The 19,418-nt window shown below is 36.1% G+C and overlaps 2 protein-coding genes across 2 annotated transcripts; both read left to right on the forward strand.

Moving 5' to 3' along the window:
• Nucleotides 1–1,264: 1,264 nt before the first annotated feature.
• On the forward strand, nt 1,265–3,283 carry LOC144712072 (zinc finger CCCH domain-containing protein 18-like; the record flags this gene model as incomplete). Its single annotated transcript, XM_078586252.1, has 3 exons — nt 1,265–1,650; nt 2,820–2,987; nt 3,071–3,283. Coding segments are annotated over 3 exons (723 nt in total), but the record flags the coding sequence as incomplete, so codon positions are not given.
• A 10,209-nt stretch (nt 3,284–13,492) lies between these two features.
• LOC144711831 (small ribosomal subunit protein eS8) lies at nt 13,493–16,558 on the forward strand. The gene is made up of 5 exons (XM_078585913.1): nt 13,493–13,639; nt 13,728–13,800; nt 15,036–15,372; nt 15,867–16,036; nt 16,345–16,558. Exons 1-5 carry the CDS (start codon nt 13,636–13,638, stop codon nt 16,421–16,423), a joined length of 663 nt encoding a protein of 220 aa, XP_078442039.1. The 5' UTR covers nt 13,493–13,635; the 3' UTR covers nt 16,424–16,558.
• The last annotated feature ends 2,860 nt before the right edge of the window (nt 16,559–19,418 follow it).

Consider the following 19,418-nt stretch of genomic DNA (forward strand, 5'->3'; position numbering starts at 1 on the left):
TCTTTCTGGTATTTCCTGTTTCTCTTCTCTCTTCTATCTTCTCTCGCTATTTATTTTCTCTCTTCGCTCTCATACACCCTGTATCTCTTCTTTCTTTTCTCTCTCTCTCGTACACCTTGTATCTCTTTCTCTTTTCTCTCTCTCTCTCATACACCCTGAATCTCTTCTCTATTCGCTCTGTTTTATACACCCTGTATCTCTTTTCTCTTCGCTCTCTGATAAACCCTGTATCTCTTTTCTCTTCTCTCTCTGATACACCCTGTATCTCTTTTCTCCTCTCTCTCTGATACACCCTGAATCTCTTCTCTATTTTCTCTGATTTATACACCCTGTATCTCTTTTCTCTTCTCTCTCTGATACACCCTGTATCTCTTCTCTCTTCTCTCTGATACACCCTGTATCTCTTCTCTTTTTTCTCTCTCTCTCTCATAGACCTTGTATCTCTTCTCTCTCTGTCATACGCCCTGTATCTCTTCTCTCTTTTCTCTCTCATGCACCCTGTATCTCTTCTCTCTTCCCTTTCTCTTTTCTCTTCCTCTCTCTCACTCTCTTTTCTCCTCTCCCTCTCTTATCGACCTGTTGTCTCTCTCTGTCTTTCTCTCTTGTCTCTCTCCGACCCTATCTTATCTTTCTGCTCTGCTCTCTCTCTGCTCTCTCTCTCTCTCTCTATTTATCTATCTATATATGTATCTATCTATCTATCTATCTCTGTGTATTTTCTTCTTCGTTTGACTTCATCCCGACATGATGAACTATCTCTTCATTACCGTCCCAAGAATCATCACCGCGGGGATAAATCCCATCACAATCTCTTCCTCAGTCGTCTTTCCTCGTCTTTCTTTGTCCCCATGCTGATCTTTCTCTAATAATTTATGTTTCAGACGAAAGCAGGCACCGGATTACATACAATAGGATGGACTTCTCCGAGGCGACAAAGGCAGTCCTGAGAAGAGTACATTTAATGGAGCCTAACCTGGCGCTAAAGATTATCGGATATCTTTTGATGAAAGGCGTCGGAGAACGAGAGATGATTGAACTGACATTTGCCTCCGATAAAACGATGATTTCTTTGATAGAAGAGGCAAAGCTGAATGTTTGCCGTCTCTCATTCCTCTCGTCCATTTTCTCCTACGCGTCAATCCTCCCCTCCGAAACTCCACTATTGGATCCCATAATCCCTCCAAATCATATCCAAAACTGGCCGACTTTGGAAAGTACCCAATTAGAGGACAATTTTGATAATCAACGCCGTGTTCATCCTGAGCCGAGAAAGAGAACTGCGAGCTTGCCGGATATATCTCCCAAGATCTGCCATTTCCATTGCAGGGGATGTTGCAAGTACGGCGAGAAATGCCGGTATGTTCATGGGCAGCCGAATCACCGCTTGTTTCTCGATTTGAAGGAGACGAAGGAAGAGAAGAGGGTGATTTGTTCTGGGTCGCTTGAAGAACTGGAGTCTGAGATCGTTGCTCTGTTGAAGTCCAAAGGTGGGCCTGTGTCGATCGCTGTGCTTCCGATGCTCTTCTTTGATAAGTATAGGAAGCCGATTCAGGCAGCTGGGTATCTCACCGAGAGCCAGCGCCATGGGAAGGTGGGATTGAACTTGACTAAGCTCCTCGGTCGTCTCAAGAACATCTGGATCATTGATAGGTATGTTTTTTTTATATTGTTAGCATTTTTCTTGTAGTTTCTTTCTCTTTTTTACTCTGAGTTAACCTGTTTTGTTGAGTCCGAATTTTTTTTCACTTTTGAGTTTTTTATTTTAGTTTTATATTTTACACTCATGTTGTAGTTTCTTCTTATTTTCAATCATTGCACTTTTTAATTCTATTTTTATTTATTATTGTATTTTGCTTTAGTTTTGATTTATTTGTTATTAACTTTATTTTTAATTTATATTTATATTTAATTATTATAATTTTATTTGTATCCGTATTTGTTACTTTTCTTTTTTGTCGCATTTGTATTTTACTTCTATTCATTTTTAAAAAAAATATCATTATTTTTTCTTTATAATGTGTTTTATTTCTATTCGTTTTTTAAATTATTATTACTCTTTGTTTACGTTAGTATTTTATCTATATTTTTGTTTGTATTTTTATTTTAATTAAATATATTTTTATTTTTATTTTTTTCCTAAAATTTTATTTATTCATCCATTTATATTTATTTATTTATACTCTATTTTATTATTCTTCTTTATATTGGTATTTATTTTAAATTTTATTTTATCATTCTTCTTCTTTGTATTTGTGTTTGTATTTTTTTTTATTTGTTTTATTGTTATTGTCATTCCTTGTATTTGTATTTTATTTGAATTTATTTATTATTATTACTTCCATTATGCTTTATTTATATTTATCTATTATTAAATTATTTTATTATTTTATTTTTATTTTTATTTTATTCAATGTTATTTATATTTTTATTTTGTTTCTATTTATTTTGTAATTTTTAATTGAATTTATTTTTTGTATTTTTATTTCTGTTTTTTGTATTTGCATATTTATTTTTATTCCTTATCTCTTATCAAAAATGTATTTCTGATTTCTTTATGCCATGTTTTGGTTTTCTGATTTTCTTTAATGTCGATAATGGTTTTTTCTTGGGGTCCCACATGATTTTTCCTTCCAAAACAATGTCCAGTTCTTTATGTTCACTTTTTGCATTACAAATGTATTTGTCTTCTTAGTTATTTATTCCATGTTAACTTAACAAATGTGCCATATGTTTTCCTTAATAGTGCGGAAAACATTGTTTATTTATGTCCCACATGATTTGTCTTCCAATACAATAATGCAAAATCCGATATTTTACAGGCCACATGGACAACATTTGGTCATGCTGACTGAAGATGCATGGAAGTATGAGGACACCATGAATGAAGGCAATGACATGGGTTATAAAAAATCAAATTCAAACAAAATATATATTACATTTCATTACGAAAGCTCCTTCACCAAGGATGATGTGTTCAATTATTTCAGGTATTTATGATACTAATTTCTCATACAAGTGAAAAAACATTCAAGATATGTACTAACATATGTTTTATTTTTTCCATTCTTAGTCAATATGGGCCAGTTAAGGATGTGAGAATTCCAAACCAGCAGACGCGGATGTTTGGTTTTGTCACGTTCAAGAGCCAGGAGACCGCGAAATGGGTTCTTTCCAAGAGAAAATCTCATTTAATTTCTGGGTCTCGTGTTATTGTTAAACCCTATGTCAATAAGCATTGACTTGGGGATGGGTGTGTTGTTTTTATTCATAGATGAAAAAATATTTGGCCAAAATGATTCTGGATTGCAAGATTTCTAAGTTTCTGCTACTGATAACTCTTTATGCTTCATCAAACTTCTTAAACTGATCTAGAGAAACTCACTTATTGGACAAATATTTTATCATAGTTCCCTAATATTAATGTAAGTATGCTTCTCATTATTTCATTTTATCGAATTCAAGGCTTTACTTACCAATGCACCATTTCTATTTCACTATTTCATTCTTTCTTGCTTTCATTTGTATTTATTTAATGTCGGTTCTTTATGTATGCTTTATATTTTATTACTCTTGGGCCATTTTCTGGGTCTTCTTATGACTGAAACATTTTATTGTTGACAAAACCAATATCTTCATACTGTTTTGGTTTATTTAATTAATTTTGGTTCTTACTCTTGCACTTATTATTTATACCCCTGGACCAATGTTTCTGGGGTTTGTGGCTGCATGATATTATAAGTTTTGGGTAACCATTATTTTCTTACTCTTTCATTTATTTTTTTCTAGTAATCCTGATAAAAAAAATTATGGTGTTTTTTCAACAAGATTAACCTTATGATTTCCATTCTAGTTCCAACTAATTTAGTTTTCTTAGAATGAACACGAGCTACAAGAGATGTGAACCATCGATGCCTCGCGAATGCAGTTGGACAAATTCTAGCACAAATTTCTGAGGAAATATCCAGATTCGTTAACTCTTTCACTGTTGTATATCTCTTCGTTAACTCTTGGGAAATCTCCAGAATTAACCGAGAAACAAGCTTTGCAAGAACTTGATAAGTTTCGGTTCCAGATGAAGCGGATCTCTTCGTTCAGTTTCTCATACTTGTGGCTAGGTCTGTGCTCATTTTTTTATGAAGGAAATGGCGCAGCGGGAGCTCAAACCTTCCCTCTCTTTCAATCTCTCTCTCTCTCTCTCTCTCTCTCTCTCTCTCTCTCTCTCTCTCTCTCTCTCTCTCTCTCTCTCTCTCTCTCTCTCTCTCAATATCATCTCTCTCTCTATTTCTCTCTCTCTCTTTCTATATCATCTCGCTGTTTGTCTATATATCTATCCCTCTCTTCCAACTTCTCTCTCTCTCAATATCATCTCGCTGTCTAACTATATATCTATCCCTCTCTTTTAACCTCTCTCTCTAAATCTCTTCTCTCCCTCTCAATATCTCTCTCTATCCATCGCTACATCTATTCAATCTCTTCTCTCCCACTCAATCTCTCTCTCTCTCTATCCATCGCTACCTTTCTACAATCTCTTCTCTCCCTCTTAATCTCTCTTTCTATCCATCTCTACCTCTCTTCAAATCTCTTCTCTCCCTCTCAATCTCTCTCTCTATCCATCGCTACCTCTCTACAATCTCTTCTCTCCCACTTAATCTCTCTCTCTATCCATCGCTACCTCTCTACAATCTCTTCTCTCCCTCTTAATCTCTCTCTCTATCCATCGCTACCTCTCTACAATCTCTTCTCTCCCTCTTCATCTCTCTCTCTATCCATCTCTACCTCTCTACAATCTCTTCTCTCCCTCTTCATCTCTCTCTCTATCCATCTCTACCTCTCTTCAATCTCTTCTCTCCCTCTTAATCTCTCTCTCTATCCATCTCTACCTCTCTTCAATCTCTTCTCTCCCTCTTAATCTCTCTCTCCATCCATCTATACCTTTCTTCAATCTCTTCTCTCCCTCTCTATCTCTTTTCTATCCATCTCTACCTCTCTTCAATCTCTTCTCTCTCTCTCAATCTCTATCTCCCTCTCTAGTTCTCTTCGATCTCTTCTCTCCCTCTCAATCTCTCTCTCTCTCTCTCTCTCTCTCTCTCTCTCTCTCTCTCTCTCTCTCTCTCTCTTCAATCTCTTCTCTCCCTCTCAATCTCTCTCTCTCTTCAATCTCTTCTCTCCCTCTCAATCTCTCTCTCTCTTCAATCTCTTCTCTCCCTCTCAATCTCTCTCTCTCTTCAATCTCTTCTCTCCCTCTCAATCTCTCTCTCTTTCTTAAATCCCTTCTATCTCTCTCAATCTCTCTCTCTTTCTCTCTCCTTGAGATTTATTTCTCACCATCCGGTGCAAGGAAAAACTTTTTAAATGATTTCCATCTTGCAGACGATGGCGCGTTTACCTCTTAGTAGAATGGATCCCCTGGCAGTGGCTTCCCACATAGGTAAGTATGTAAGACATTAGTGTTCCATCCTTTCGCCTTTCAGAATCTCCAATTGAAGAACAGCTGTGTTTTTTTCAAGTTGTTGGAATACTAAAAAATAATTATTGAGCCATATAGAAGGAAGATAAGCTTAGTACAAGAAAAATAACAGTGTGATGTTGTTAGGGACAAAGTTTCTTCAATTTTTCCAGTAGCAAAATGATAACTCATAAAAGTATAAATAACTCATTACATAACTTAAAAGTAAAGAAAGTAAGTTAGGCTTTACTCCACGAAATGCTTTGAAACAAATACAGAGTTTTTAATTGGAAAACCAAAGCCCACATATTGTTCAAGAAAAGAAGCATGAAAGTAATTAGCAAAAAACGATCTATATTTTTGTTTCCATGATTTTTGTCTTTTATAAGACACTTCATATTTTTAAGATATTTACTCGATCTAGATGGATCATGAAAAGAAGCATGAAAGAGTTAACAAAAACGATCTATATCTTTGTTTCCATGAATTTTGTCTTTTTTTTAAGATGCTTCATAATTTTTAAATATTTACTCGATCTAGATTGATCAAGAAAAGAAGCATGAAAGTAGTTAACAAAAACGACCTATATCTTTGTTTCCATGAATTTTGTCTTTTTAAGATACTTCATCTTTTTAAGATATTTACTCGTGCTTGAAATTATAGAAAACAGATCGTATAAACTTAGTCAATAATCTGAATCAAAAAGTGAGAATCGGGAAGGAAATGTGCGTGGCCCAACATAAATTATTTCTCGAATGCAAATAGGAAAGAAGTCAATATAGTAAACTTAAATAAAGATTCAAAACAAAGATAAATGCAAAGAGATTCCCAGAATAAAAGAAGGATTTAGGGGACGTTTATCAATGACGATCAAGTGATATTATACTTCGAGTGCCAGTAAAGCCTACATTTTAGAATTTGTGGTAGTTTAATCTATTCTGATTTTAGCTTAGATAGATGTATAATTTGACAATATTTCAAATAAAAAACGGAAATATTATCAAACACTTGAATGAAGCTGGATGGAGAATAAAATTGAGAAAATCTATAAAGATAGTATTTTCTTCAAGGCATCTTAAATTTTAGCCCACTATTTTTTTTTCTTAAAAACCATTATAGCAAGTGTTGTCTGCCTCAAATGCCAAATATTATAGATTTTAAAGCCATTTTTTCAGGTGAGGTATTGAAAACTCGTTATAAAAGTTATTATGAAAAGATTAAGCATATTGTATTACTGCATTTGTAAATTGGGTAGGTAAAACGTCGGTGGTGAGTTGAATCTTATTCTAAAGTGGATAAAAAGATTATCAATTTGTGTAATAGTGGATACTCAGTGTCAGTCTTCCCTTCCACAGTTATCTTTTATTGTTTTAATAAAGTATTTAATTCCAGCTCATATTACAAGCCCTTTGAAACATTTCTTTCTTATTTAAATTTACATTTTACTTCAACAAGTCTTCTTCAACTTGACCATTGATAGATAAGATGAGATAACCACTCGTCCTCATATAAAGAGTTGTGTAGCAAAGATGGTGCGGCAGGTTTTTCTTTGACAAAGCTTTAGCAAATACATTTGGTTAGTTTTTTTTCATTTGCCTCCAGTCCTTTCCATAGGAACTAACTGCCTATGAACCTCACACCTAGATCCTTGGTTTATTACATTTCGTGTCCAGATCATGTTGGGTTAATAATATGATATTATCAATATATATATATAAATATGAATGTGTTGTCATCAGCATCATTCATTAAGTCAATCCTTTGGTTGCATCTATCATGTCATGATGTATGAATATATTTTATGAACTACATCTCTATGTTTTTCATCATCCCCTAGAATGAAAACCAGTAAAACATTCATTTTATTTTCTGAAATCACTCTAACTACTTTGATAAATAGGGTAATCATGACATCTCGCTATGGAACATACATCTGATTATTGGTCAATGATCAAATTGGTGATGGGAGGATATTTGATCAATATATAAGAAATCAATAAACAATATAGGAAAAGGGACAATTTTTGATATTGTAAAGTGTTTGTACTCCAGGAATTGAAGGAAAAAAGTCAAGAGGGATTTTTGGATTTCCATGACTTACAAAATCTCCTGCGAATATTCCTACGAATACTCCTATTTAATAATGCATATTCAAATCCAATGAGGAAAATATCACATTTCACAATATATACTAACAAAATCAAATAAATTACTACTGCAATAACTAATTCAGTTATTTATAAGATTTTCAAGACTTCAAATCACAAGCAACACATTAAAATTAACAAATAATTTGATAAAAATATAAATGAAAATATTTTTTGGGATCAACTTCATCATGATCGTACGGTCTGCATCAGAAAAATGAGAATTAGAACTTGTAGATTCTCTGAAGAAAGTTCATGTCAAGTATTATTTTACAAGTTAATCATGTGCATAAAATGGATATGTCTAATAAATATTCATCATACTATCTCAATAAGAAGGATCTCTTGATGATCGAGATTCCTTGCATCCTTATTCATTTCATGAACTCCTTTGGTTAAATAGCATCAAAACTAATGATGTCTCATATTAATGATGACAGACATTAATCATTATCACATATCCGATATTTGGTGATAAAAAATCATGAAATCAGCAACATAAAGTAAGAAAAACTAAGTTATTCTATTTGATGTTTAGGTGGTTGACGATATCATAGAAAATCAAGTAAGTCCAGAAAATTATATTTAAAATACCAAAGGTATCAAAAAAATAAATATGTTGATAAATAAATAAAGTGATACCGTTATGTTAAGGAAGGTCACAATTGGTCTCAGTCTCGTTTTAGCAAAACCTTAAACCTAGACCTGAAGTATGGTTCAGTCTTACTCTCAATCTGGTCTAGGTTTGGTCACATTGACTAGTCAATGTGAAACTTAAAGATAAAAAGTCGATTTCAATCTTAGAAAATAATTGAAGTGAATCCTACAAAATATTTTAATTCAAACTTAGAAAATATGATGTTTCCATCAAAAGTGGTCTCTCTTTCTCTTTTGAAGCTCGCATTTATTCCACTTGGTCATCTCACCGCACCTAACTAGACTTCATTTGAATGTCGCCTTCGGGGTCAAGCAGTATTTGACGTTGAGTATCTAAGATAATAAATCTTTAGAGAAATCATACATAACACACAAAATAGAAAGGAAATTCCAAAGAATAGTATGCAAATTATTGTATCTTCTTCGGTCTTCGATTTCCTCCACTCATGTCCTTCATTTTATTTTTCCTCTCATTTGCACTCCACACAGTTATTTTAAGCCCAACATTTTATAGTCATAATGATGGATGTAGTGTTTCCAAAAAGGTGTCATTATTTAAAGGTCACGATCCCATTTCACATAGAAAGAAGATGCTTCAATGTAGCACTTGAGGCACAAATAGGAGGGAATTTCCTTAGAAGCACTACAAGATGTGGATATTTTGTTCATTCAAATACAGGCCGGCATCAGAGTGCTGACTCTTGGGTACCAATGAAACCTTACTTAGAGTGATCATCCACTTCAGCTTTATTAGATTTTGATATTTCCCTTTTTGCTTGTTTTATCAGGTTCCGCCAATTCGCTCATCAATTTTGGTCATTTAACATTCCTACTAGGTTTGTACTCCTCCATTTTGTTCCCATATGTTGAAGAGCTGGGAAATATTTTAAAAAATATATTTATGATGAAAATATATGTGACTGTGAAATCAATTGCATATTCCTCATCTCGTTTAATATTCACTGATATTAGATATTCAAATAATGCCCATGAATACTTATAATGATATCAGTGAATACATGATATGACTAAGTGGCTTGTAATGAGATAATAATAAATATATGAATAGTTTTAAATATGTGTTCTAAATATCACAGTAACATTTATTCATCAAGCTTATTAATTAACAATGTTAACATGCATTAATTAAATTATTCTTTGATGCTATGAAAAGATGCTACAAAATTTTTATCTTAAAGTCATTTTAGGATCTGACTTTAAATGTTTTGGACAAGGTTGATCGTAAGTATTGATCTCTTTGTGATATCATATTTTGTAATCACTATTTTCCTCATATAAGTCACTATAAAATACACCTATAAAATGAAATACACCTATGAATCAAGCCTTTCAGATGTCTACTCTAAAAGTATCTATATGAGCTTCAGAGCATTGGACCTATTAAATGTTCCCTTAATTTTTGTCACTATAAGGTAGGTCGAGTGGATTTCTGTGCCATCTAATCTTACATTCTATAGGAGACGACAGGACACTCAGGAATAACTAATATGGGTGTTTAAAGTGGGTACCCCTCTCTATTTTACTCTTTGAGATATTTTCACAGAATTGAGGGGGAAATTTCATAAAGTCCCCAAATATTGAATACATCCACTAAAATCTAAAAAACTTTTGTGACATTGATTGGTCCAAACTGGGGGTTGAAAGTTGATGATAAAAATATCACTAACTAAGTCGTTTGTAAGGGTAGTTATGTACCAATCAACAATTTTATTACCTTACTAGTAGTACTTAGTAAGGGTCAATCCCTCCGGGAGCTAGGTAGATATTTAGGATGAATTTCAATTAGAATTTCAAGTTTCAGATTGTACAAGTCTCGTTCATAATGTTTTTAGTTGTTAAGCTGGTTTATGTTCAATGAAAAAAATATGAATATTATTTTTACTAGGTATAGAAAATTTTTCGTGAAAAGCATAGACAGAGATGATTTTTGAGATTTTTTCCAGAATTTTTTATCGTCTCTAGGGAGAGATAAAAAATTCTGAAATTAATTGAGTTGTAATTCCCTTGTCCGGTTCAGAGTCATTGAACTGGATGAGAGAGAGCTGTCCGAATCGTTACCAAACTGAGTTAACTCAGTTCGGGAACGATTCCCGAACTGATGGGCTTGTGTGCTGGCAGAAGTACGGGCAGAAGTGCCACTTGTGTGCTGGGCTTCAGCGCTCCGCCGCTGGTCGCGCCGGCGGAGGTGCTCTCACGTGCGGTGGACCAAAATGATGATATCTGGAGTTCCAAAAAATCATTTTGACATGTGTGAGTAGGCGTTGGAAAGCTTAAGACGTTGGCTATTTGCCTAAATTTGTAGCCAAAAAGCTTAGGAAAAGTCTAGGAGGAGGTAGAATGAGAAGAAGAAAGGAACCTCTTTTGTCACAACCAAGGGGCCCAAGGTGGTTTCTTCAGCTCCCTATCAACTGGCTTCAAGATCCAGAACGCTCCTAGAGGACTCCTTGAAACTTCAGGATGAAGGCGGGCCCAAGAACAAGCTCAACAAAGAAATAAAGTGGAACAAAACAATAATCAATTCTTGGATACCCTCAAGGAGGGTGAGGGGGGGCCTTTTATAGGGGTTCATGTGTTTGTTTCAGTTATTCTTGGTGGTTGGATCATGGATGAACGTCCACGATTGAGTTCTTGAGGCCTCAATCCAGGTGATCAAACCCCAACCAACCAGATTCTTTCTCTCCAGGTCGAATTTGGAGGGAAAAGAACAAGTTGGTTGGAGTTAGTTACAAATCATCCCTAGCCCTTGGATTTGAGCTGGAATGGATGGATGGATGGGTTCCACCTCGTGAATCCTGGACTGGATCCTGACCCTGGGCTCTCCACCAACCAATAACTGCCAGATGGATCCCCCCTTAGGTGTCTTGATCATCATGAAAGCCTCGAAGGACCTTCTAGAAGGGTTTCTTCATGTTCCTTCACAACAAGCCTATCGGTTGAGTCAGCTCCACTAATTAGCATGCATCTTTTTATTGATAGCTCCTTTTGATCTGAAATTCCGTCCCAAGCCTCAAGACTCCTGTCTTGACTTCCTCATAAAATTTCGTTATTTTATGACCATAGAAAGTCAACCTTTGATCTTAAAAGTCAACATTCTAGGGAAATTGTTAGATTCATATCCCACTTGACTCATAGAGTCTAGTGGGGCTTAGAAATATCCCTCAAATCCTCTTAAACATAAATCCCAAGCTATGTAACTTGGTAAAATACATGTCAGAACATTGATGGAAGCCTCAATTGAGTAGAAAATGTTAGCTTTTTAATCATTGGAAAAGTGGAAGGCGTGATCTCATTGCTATGTAAAATAAGAGTTTTTGGCAATGTTGAACTTAATTTTAGGAGATTTGAGATGAATAATGCATGCAAATGACTACCCTTATTTGACATTATCAGACATATATACCCTTAGTTAGTCGGCTTTGGCTGCCTGCCGGCGCTGCCCCTTGTCAGCTGTGGGCTGGCTTGAGCCTTGCTCTCCTTGGCATGCGGCTGGCTTGGGCTTATGTGCTTGGTCGGCTCCTTTGTGGGCCCAATAAGTCACTTTTTTATAATTTTCTTCATTATTATTCATTATTTCTTTCTTTCTCCCTTCAATAATTTATTCTCTGCTAAAAAATACAAATTGAAATACTAGATAGAGCATTAGAAATTAAAATGTCTTAAAAATATTTTTGCTAAGAAATTCTTGAGTATGTTAAACATGTATACAAAATGCCATTAAAAATGCATTATTTTATCATTTGCTCTATTTAATGCATGAAATGCAAAATCCTATAAAATAGGATAAAATACATATTATATGTACCCAAAATGTGTATGTTTACATGCTACATTTTGGGTCTATCAGGTAGCCATGACCTCTACATTGTATCATAAAATTAATAATATTTAAATGCTGACATTAATATTTATAATGTTAAATCAAGTCTCATGATATACTGTTACGAGTACTTTTTGGTGATCCTCGTTTAGTGCGAGTGCATAAATAAATCAGGCTAGTATAACTAATCATGTAAAAATTGGACATCTATAAAATATATATTTAATAAATGTAGGATTACTATTGAAAAAATTGAAAATTGGACTTTATATTGGAATCATTCAGGTCAATCAACGCAGATGAGTAGACCAACTTGTATCTTCAAATTTGACTCGAGATACATCTAATAAATGGGGAAAATTGGTTCATAAAAGCCATTGATTGGCAAAGGCTATATTTTTATGATTTTTTACTGATTCATTTTTAATCACTAACATGGCTTTATTTATTTATTTTTATCATATCAGATAAAACTGATATGAATAAAAAATTTTGCGCATGGATTTAGTTCTTTCTTGTGCTTAATAAAAACCATTTTTACTAGAAAGGAAATTATGTGTCTTGAAAGGTCTTGAATGACTTTAGCATACACTTTACCTTTTCGACCCTAATCATCTAAGCAGTTTATTTCTTTATTTTACTTACCAAATCCAAACTGAAAATAGTATAGAATTTTTTGAAAAGAAAGTTGTCTCGTGTTATACCTTAAAAATTATTATTTCTTTATTTTTAACAAAATTTTCCAGCATTTGCAGTGATAGCATACAATTAAACGTAATATCGATTAATATTAATATATATATACAATTTATATACTAATTAAAAAGTTTCGATCTTTCTGTATAATATACTTGTGCTATAAAAATATGTGCTACAATTCATGGTCTTCTTAATAAGCCCTCTATTTTTGGTTAAGCATTAATAGACTCAACTTTTGAAGGAAGACCATTTGATCTCTAATGTATATGAACCACGTTCTCACATTATTTTTATAGGCTGATTGCAGGCACTTGATACCCGTTCTTCCATTCATCTTACTTCAACAACCTTGAGTTCATCATTTTAAACAACAATTCTTCTCTTGTTTCCATAACTTTGGATCTTTTTTCTATTTATGAATATATATACAAAATACATTTATCAACTAATATCCCCATTAGTTGTTTGATCGAATGAATAATATTAATGTTAATATAATTCAGATCAAACGCTATAGCCGGAAAATAAATAACATAATTTTCAAACTCAAAATTTTTTGTTAGTATTTCCCAAGTATTTATTCCTTACCAAGGGGGAAGAAATCTACAAGGGATAATTCATATAGTTTATGAATATTATATATGTTGATAACTGTGTTGTTCAAGGACGAGAATACCGCCTTCGGGTAAGGGCATTTATGTCATTCCCCAAAGAGAACTAGGGTTTTAAAGATGCAGGATGAAGTTTATAATTTCTCTTCAACCTGCGCGGCGGCGTTGAGACCTCCTCTTCCTCGTTCCGAATCCCCGTAGAGCCGATTTGCCGGCTTATCTTGATTTTCCGGCAAGATGGGTGAGTTTCTTGTGCCATTCCTCTCTGATTTTGTGTTTCCACGGCGTTCAATATGGTTTCTCCTGACTGGAATTTCGTTAATTTGCAGGTATTTCCCGCGATTCTTTGCACAAGCGGCGCGCTACTGGAGGCAAGAAGAAGGCGTGGAGGAAGAAGCGAAAGTGAGAAATTTATGCCTTTTATTCCATCTTGTTTGAAAGTCCCCATTTGGTGTTCTGTCTGCCATGTTGCGTCCTGTTTAAAATCTTGCTGTCTAACGAAGTACCCTCCAAGCCTTTGTCCCGAATATATGTTACGTTTCAATTATTCTTAGTGAGATCCCGCAAGTTTTGATTTTCTTCAAACGTTTTCAGTTGGGTTGGGATGAATTAGATCGTCTTGTCGTAGTTATTCCTTCTCATTTTGGAGTCTCGATTTCGCCAGCGATTCAACCTTTTGTGGTCTTTAAGTACCCCCATTCAAGTGGAGCATCGTTCAAGCTTTCATCCTGAATAGATTTACTTTCCAATGATTCTTTTGATAATCAATATTATTTCAACTCGTTTATCTAATTATACCATCTTATTTAGAAATCTTGATTGGGCATACGATTTGGCTGTTTTGTCGTTTAGTTTTTCAGTATCTTTGAGTTCCGTTACTCTGCGATGTCTTCCAATGATGATACCGAACTTTTGATATATTTTAACTAATCATTCCGATGTATAGATTTGAGGTGGGTTTTCTCGTTATGACTATTCCATTCTATTAGCATACGAATTGCCACATTTACTTTCTTCAATGTTTCCAAAAAAATGATATTCCTTCTTGACATTTCTTCTGAATGATTTCTTTTAACATTCTTTACTTCTAACTTTCCGTATTAATCTGTGTCGTGGGTAGGAAAGTGTTGCATTACCTGTCGTGATTTTGTAAATTAAAAGTTACATGCCAACTAGTTGGCTTGTAATGTCGTTTTTAGGTGTTGATTTTCAATGTTCTTAATCGATGCCTCTAAATTTAACTTTTAATGTCGTTTTTAGATGTTGGTTTTCAATGTTCTTAACCGATGCCTCTAAATTTACCATGAAATGTCGTTTTTAGATGTTGGTTTTCAATGTTCTTAATCGATGCTTCTAAATTTAACATGTAATGTCGTTTTAGATGTTGGTTTTCAATGTTCTTAATCGATGCCTCTAAATTTAACATGTAATGTCGTATTTAGATGTTGATTTTCAATAATCTTAATCGATGCCTCTAAATTTAACATGTAATGTCGTATTTAGATGTTGGTTTTCATTGTTCTTAATCGATGCCTCTAAATTTAACATGCGATGTCGTTTTTAGATGTTGGTTTCCGATGCTCTTAATCGATGCCCCCTAATTTTTAACATCTCTCCCTGCTGTTTGCGGTGAACAGGTACGAGTTGGGTCGTCAGCCCGCGAACACGAAGCTCTCCAGTAACAAGACTGTGAGGAGAGTTCGTGTGCGTGGAGGAAATGTTAAGTGGAGGGCTCTCAGGTTGGACACTGGGAACTACTCGTGGGGAAGCGAGGCTGTGACTCGCAAGACACGTATTCTTGACGTTGTCTACAATGCCTCCAACAACGAGCTCGTCCGAACTCAGACCCTCGTCAAGAGTGCCATTGTACAGGTCGATGCTGCTCCTTTCAAGCAGTGGTACCTCCAGCACTATGGCGTTGACATTGGCAGGAAGAAGAAACAGGCCGTTGTCAAGGACAAGAAGGAAGGCGAGGTATGTTCATCATCTGTTATCTTAGATTGTTTCCTAAATAGTAGTACAATTGCACTATAGATTACCTGGGTTGCTGCGAAGGCAGTTTTAATGGGAAACTGAAGATTATTCTTCGTCTTAAATACATGTCTGAAGATAAGTTCCATTCTCCTGAACTTCTAGATGTTAATTGCTCTAATTGATAAAGGGTTGATTTAATTGTCAGGTATGTTCTGAGTAGTGTCGCCTACAGTCTGAGATTGTGGGGATTATCAGAATCAGGGGTCTAAATTACTCTGTTCATAATTATATCATCCATTACTTGAGATGGATGAGCCAAGTTTGGTATTAATGCTTGATTTTGTTGGATTCTTTTCCGTATCAAGAAAATATGTAGTTTTGATTGTTACAAGGCATCTGAATATCATTGTGAACTATCATTCCCTCGTTTTGATTTTGAATTATAACATATATTTTTAGTGACGCGTTCTGTGGTTTGTGAACCCTAATAACAGGAGGCTGATGCGGCTGCCGACGAAGGAAAGAAGAGCAACCATGTTGTCAGGAAGCTGGAGAAGCGCCAGGAAGGTCGCACGCTTGACCCACACATTGAAGAGCAGTTTGGAGGAGGCAGATTGCTGGCTGCAATCTCATCCAGGCCTGGCCAGTGCGGACGAGCTGATGGGTATTTTATATTTTCCTTCCAAACCAAATTTCCGTAATAATTTAAGTCCGGTTCTCAGAGTTTTTAATATTTCAACTGACTCAATGCAAAGTTAAATTTCTACTTCTGTTGGGATTTTTTTTTACCCAGCCACATTTTTTTGTCATATATCGTTGAACAAAGATCAAGCGTGGTTTTGATCTTCGTTTTAAGTTATAACCATTAGTCGATTAGTATTTTTAATTAGTTTTTACCTCTTTAATTAGATTACTTATTCAGCGTTCGATAATTAGTACTTGATTTAATCGATCCAACCTTTTAATGTGCAGGTATATCTTGGAGGGTAAAGAGCTGGAGTTTTACATGAAGAAGCTTCAGAAGAAGAAGGGGAAGGGTGCTGCTGCCTAAGAGGATACCCTCCGCGTCCAGGGCTCTTTTTCTTTCTCTTTTTTGATGAAACCTCGTCAGATATCTTAGTTGTGTTTGAGTGTTTTTCCCAATCCTTGGACCGATCTGCAATCCAATTACATAGTTGTCTTCGTACATCAATTCTTTAATTTTCCCTGACCTCGTGTCAAGCACAATTTTATTGGGAATACTTATGTTTTCTAGAATTTTAAAACTTAAATCATGCATAAAATCAGCGGTCCGGTGGAACTACTCTGATACAAATGTAGTGAAGATCTAGGTTAACTATTTAGGGCAGTTACCATATAATTAGGATAAGCTATTATCTCGTTGGAACGCCAGAAAAAGATTTCAGAGCTGTAGTGTAACTACTGAAGTTTAGTGCACTATAAAGGAGCCTTAGTTTACAGGAGATGCCAAATTAATTTTAGGGTTAAATTTGGTACAGTTCGTTATGATTAGGGTTAAGCCCATATCATTTAATCGCCAGATAAATAGTTCAGAGCTGAAGTAAATCAATTGCAAGGATTATAAATCAACTTTTGTATAACTGAAAAAATACTAATTGGTCCAGGAGACTTCCTACTAAACAAAATCTAGATTTTATATCTTTCTAAGTCTTGCCTCTTTGTAACAAGAAATTCATGGGCTGTGTCCCTACGTGTCACGGGGTCAAATCCCGAGCTATGTAAATCAAAACGAGGAGCCTTGTTCTCTTGTAGAGGAAGTCTTTTGCAATAGCTTAAGATCACATAGAAGGGGTCAGAGGAGAGTGTGGGGGACGCAGCCCCGTCGAGGAATAGGGTTATTGCATTGATATCACAAAAGGTTACATCGTAGTCATGATCGTTACAAGGGGGAAGACCAGTGTTGATACCAAAGTAACAAGACGCGGTGCCGCGTGCATGGTTAGGGTCGCCACTATGCCTTGAGGCCCGCTGCCCCGCGCGCGCCCCCGTCGGCATTGCCGCTACAGGCCTGCCCCCGGGCCGGGCGCTGCGCGCCCAAGGGCCTGGCGATCACACATGCCAGCCCCGCCTTTAGGCGATCACACACGCCACAACACCCGCGCTGGCACCTTTCGCTCGATCTGCTTGGACGCCGTCGTGCTTGGCTCCTCAAGCTGGGCGCCGCGCTCCCCATGCTTGGGTAGCGGGAACGCCACAGGCTCCCCATGCCATCTCGGCGCTCGCTGAGCGCCAATAGCCTTAGTCTCCTGGCAAGATGTCTCCCGCCCGCGCCCCGCACACGCAATGCGCGTGCTGCCTGCGCGGCCGCTGCGCGGCACTCCGCACAACTCCGCGCGCTGCACATGCAGCACACCGCCCAGCCTGTGCGTCCCGCCCAGCGTTGGCGCCCGCGCTTGGCGCTGGCACGTGGCGCTTGACGCCCGCACGCTCACAAATTTCTGCCCGCATACTTAGCACGCGCGGACTTCACCTGATATGTCCTGCTTAAGCGCGAACGGGCACGCACACCGTCCGCAGTGTATCACCAATTAGGGGGGCGATGGCCTGAAAGATCGGGTTGTGTGTCACCATCCTTAGTGCATCGTGGCACTAAATAGGACTCAGTCATTACAGATTGTGAGTCTCACGCGAACACGCCCTCTCAATAAGCACGCATGCCTCTAGGTAGGGAATGCCACCTAGTTAGGGGCTTAACACTACGTCTTAGATGCAGAAAGAGGCAAATTTCTGTTCATCTTTTCAATACTTCGGATATAACAAAATATAGATGTTATCTCTTTCCAAGTCTTGCCTCTTTATAACAAGAAATTCTCTCTCTCTCTCTCTGGCTCTATTTCTGGCTCTCTCTCTCACTCACTCACTCTCTCTCTCTCTCCCTCCCTCTCTCTCTCTCCCTCTCTCTCTCCCACGCGTCTGACTCTCTCTCTCTCTCTCTCTCTCTCTCCCACTCGTCTGTCTCTCTCTCTCTCTCCCACTCTTCTGTCTGTCTCTCTCTCTCTCCCACTCGTCTGTCAGTCACTGATTGCCACTCGTTCTCCCTCCCTTTCTTTCTCTCTCGCGACAGAGTGACATATACTCTTATTCGATGTGCAAATACAAATATGGTATAATGATGAAGAGAAGTATATTATATTATTAATATTGTTTGACATCTGATATTCGTTCACGATATTGGATATTGAAACAGAATAACCTCCAAAATTGAGAAACGCTCCACAAAAACGATTACATTAATGGATAACGTATGAAAATATTATGCAATTTGTTATCATTATCCGTAAACAGACATTGAATACAAAGTTATCAATAACGAAAGAGAGCGAGACAAAACAACTTTTGATGTCATTTTACGACATGAATTTTTATATTTGTTATCTGAACGATAGCACACTACTACCTTATATATCTATATCCAAGTTAATGGATTATTTTATAAAGATTAAATGTAGATAATATTTTGAATTAGATGAATTCAGATATTTAAAATAAAATTTTAGTATATTTTATGTTAAATTCCCGGATGAAATGCAATTATTCGCCTTACCTTTTTTTGCTTATAAAGTGAATGACAAATTTGGAATTGTTTCAATTTGAAATTGAAGCAGTTATAGACTTATAGTGTCATTTCTTTCTCTCTCCTATTAAATTCATTTAAATGTTTCAAAAGTTCGGGACTTGCCCCATTCACTTTCAATTTTTTTGCTATTTTTAGAAATGTCAAATTCACTGCTAGCTTCGCCCCATACTCATATAATTGGGATTTTTTTTGGTGCAAGAAGCATTTACAATGAAACAATACTATGTTATGATCTACGCATGATACACTAAGCTGTATCATGTATTCATGGACTTCATCATAATCTTCGCGTGTACAACATAAGGAATAGTATGTATCGATAAATGTTGAGGCACATGGAATGTGTGATTAGTTTTCTGGCCACATATATTTCTATCAGTATAATCATAATTAATATGTGTATGGATGATATTATAGATCGTTGGGAAAATACATATAATAGTAGCAG

The sequence above is a fragment of the Wolffia australiana genome, chromosome 14 (assembly GCF_029677425.1).
Source record: "Wolffia australiana isolate 7733 chromosome 14, ASM2967742v1".
Classification (NCBI taxonomy): domain Eukaryota; kingdom Viridiplantae; phylum Streptophyta; class Magnoliopsida; order Alismatales; family Araceae; genus Wolffia; species Wolffia australiana.

Coding starts and splice junctions, on each gene's coding strand:
- LOC144711831 (XM_078585913.1), top strand. Junction 13,801..15,035: donor GCGTGGAGGAAGAAGCGAAA/GTGAGAAATTTA, acceptor TGCGGTGAACAG/GTACGAGTTGGGTCGTCAGC. Junction 15,373..15,866: donor AGGACAAGAAGGAAGGCGAG/GTATGTTCATCA, acceptor CCCTAATAACAG/GAGGCTGATGCGGCTGCCGA.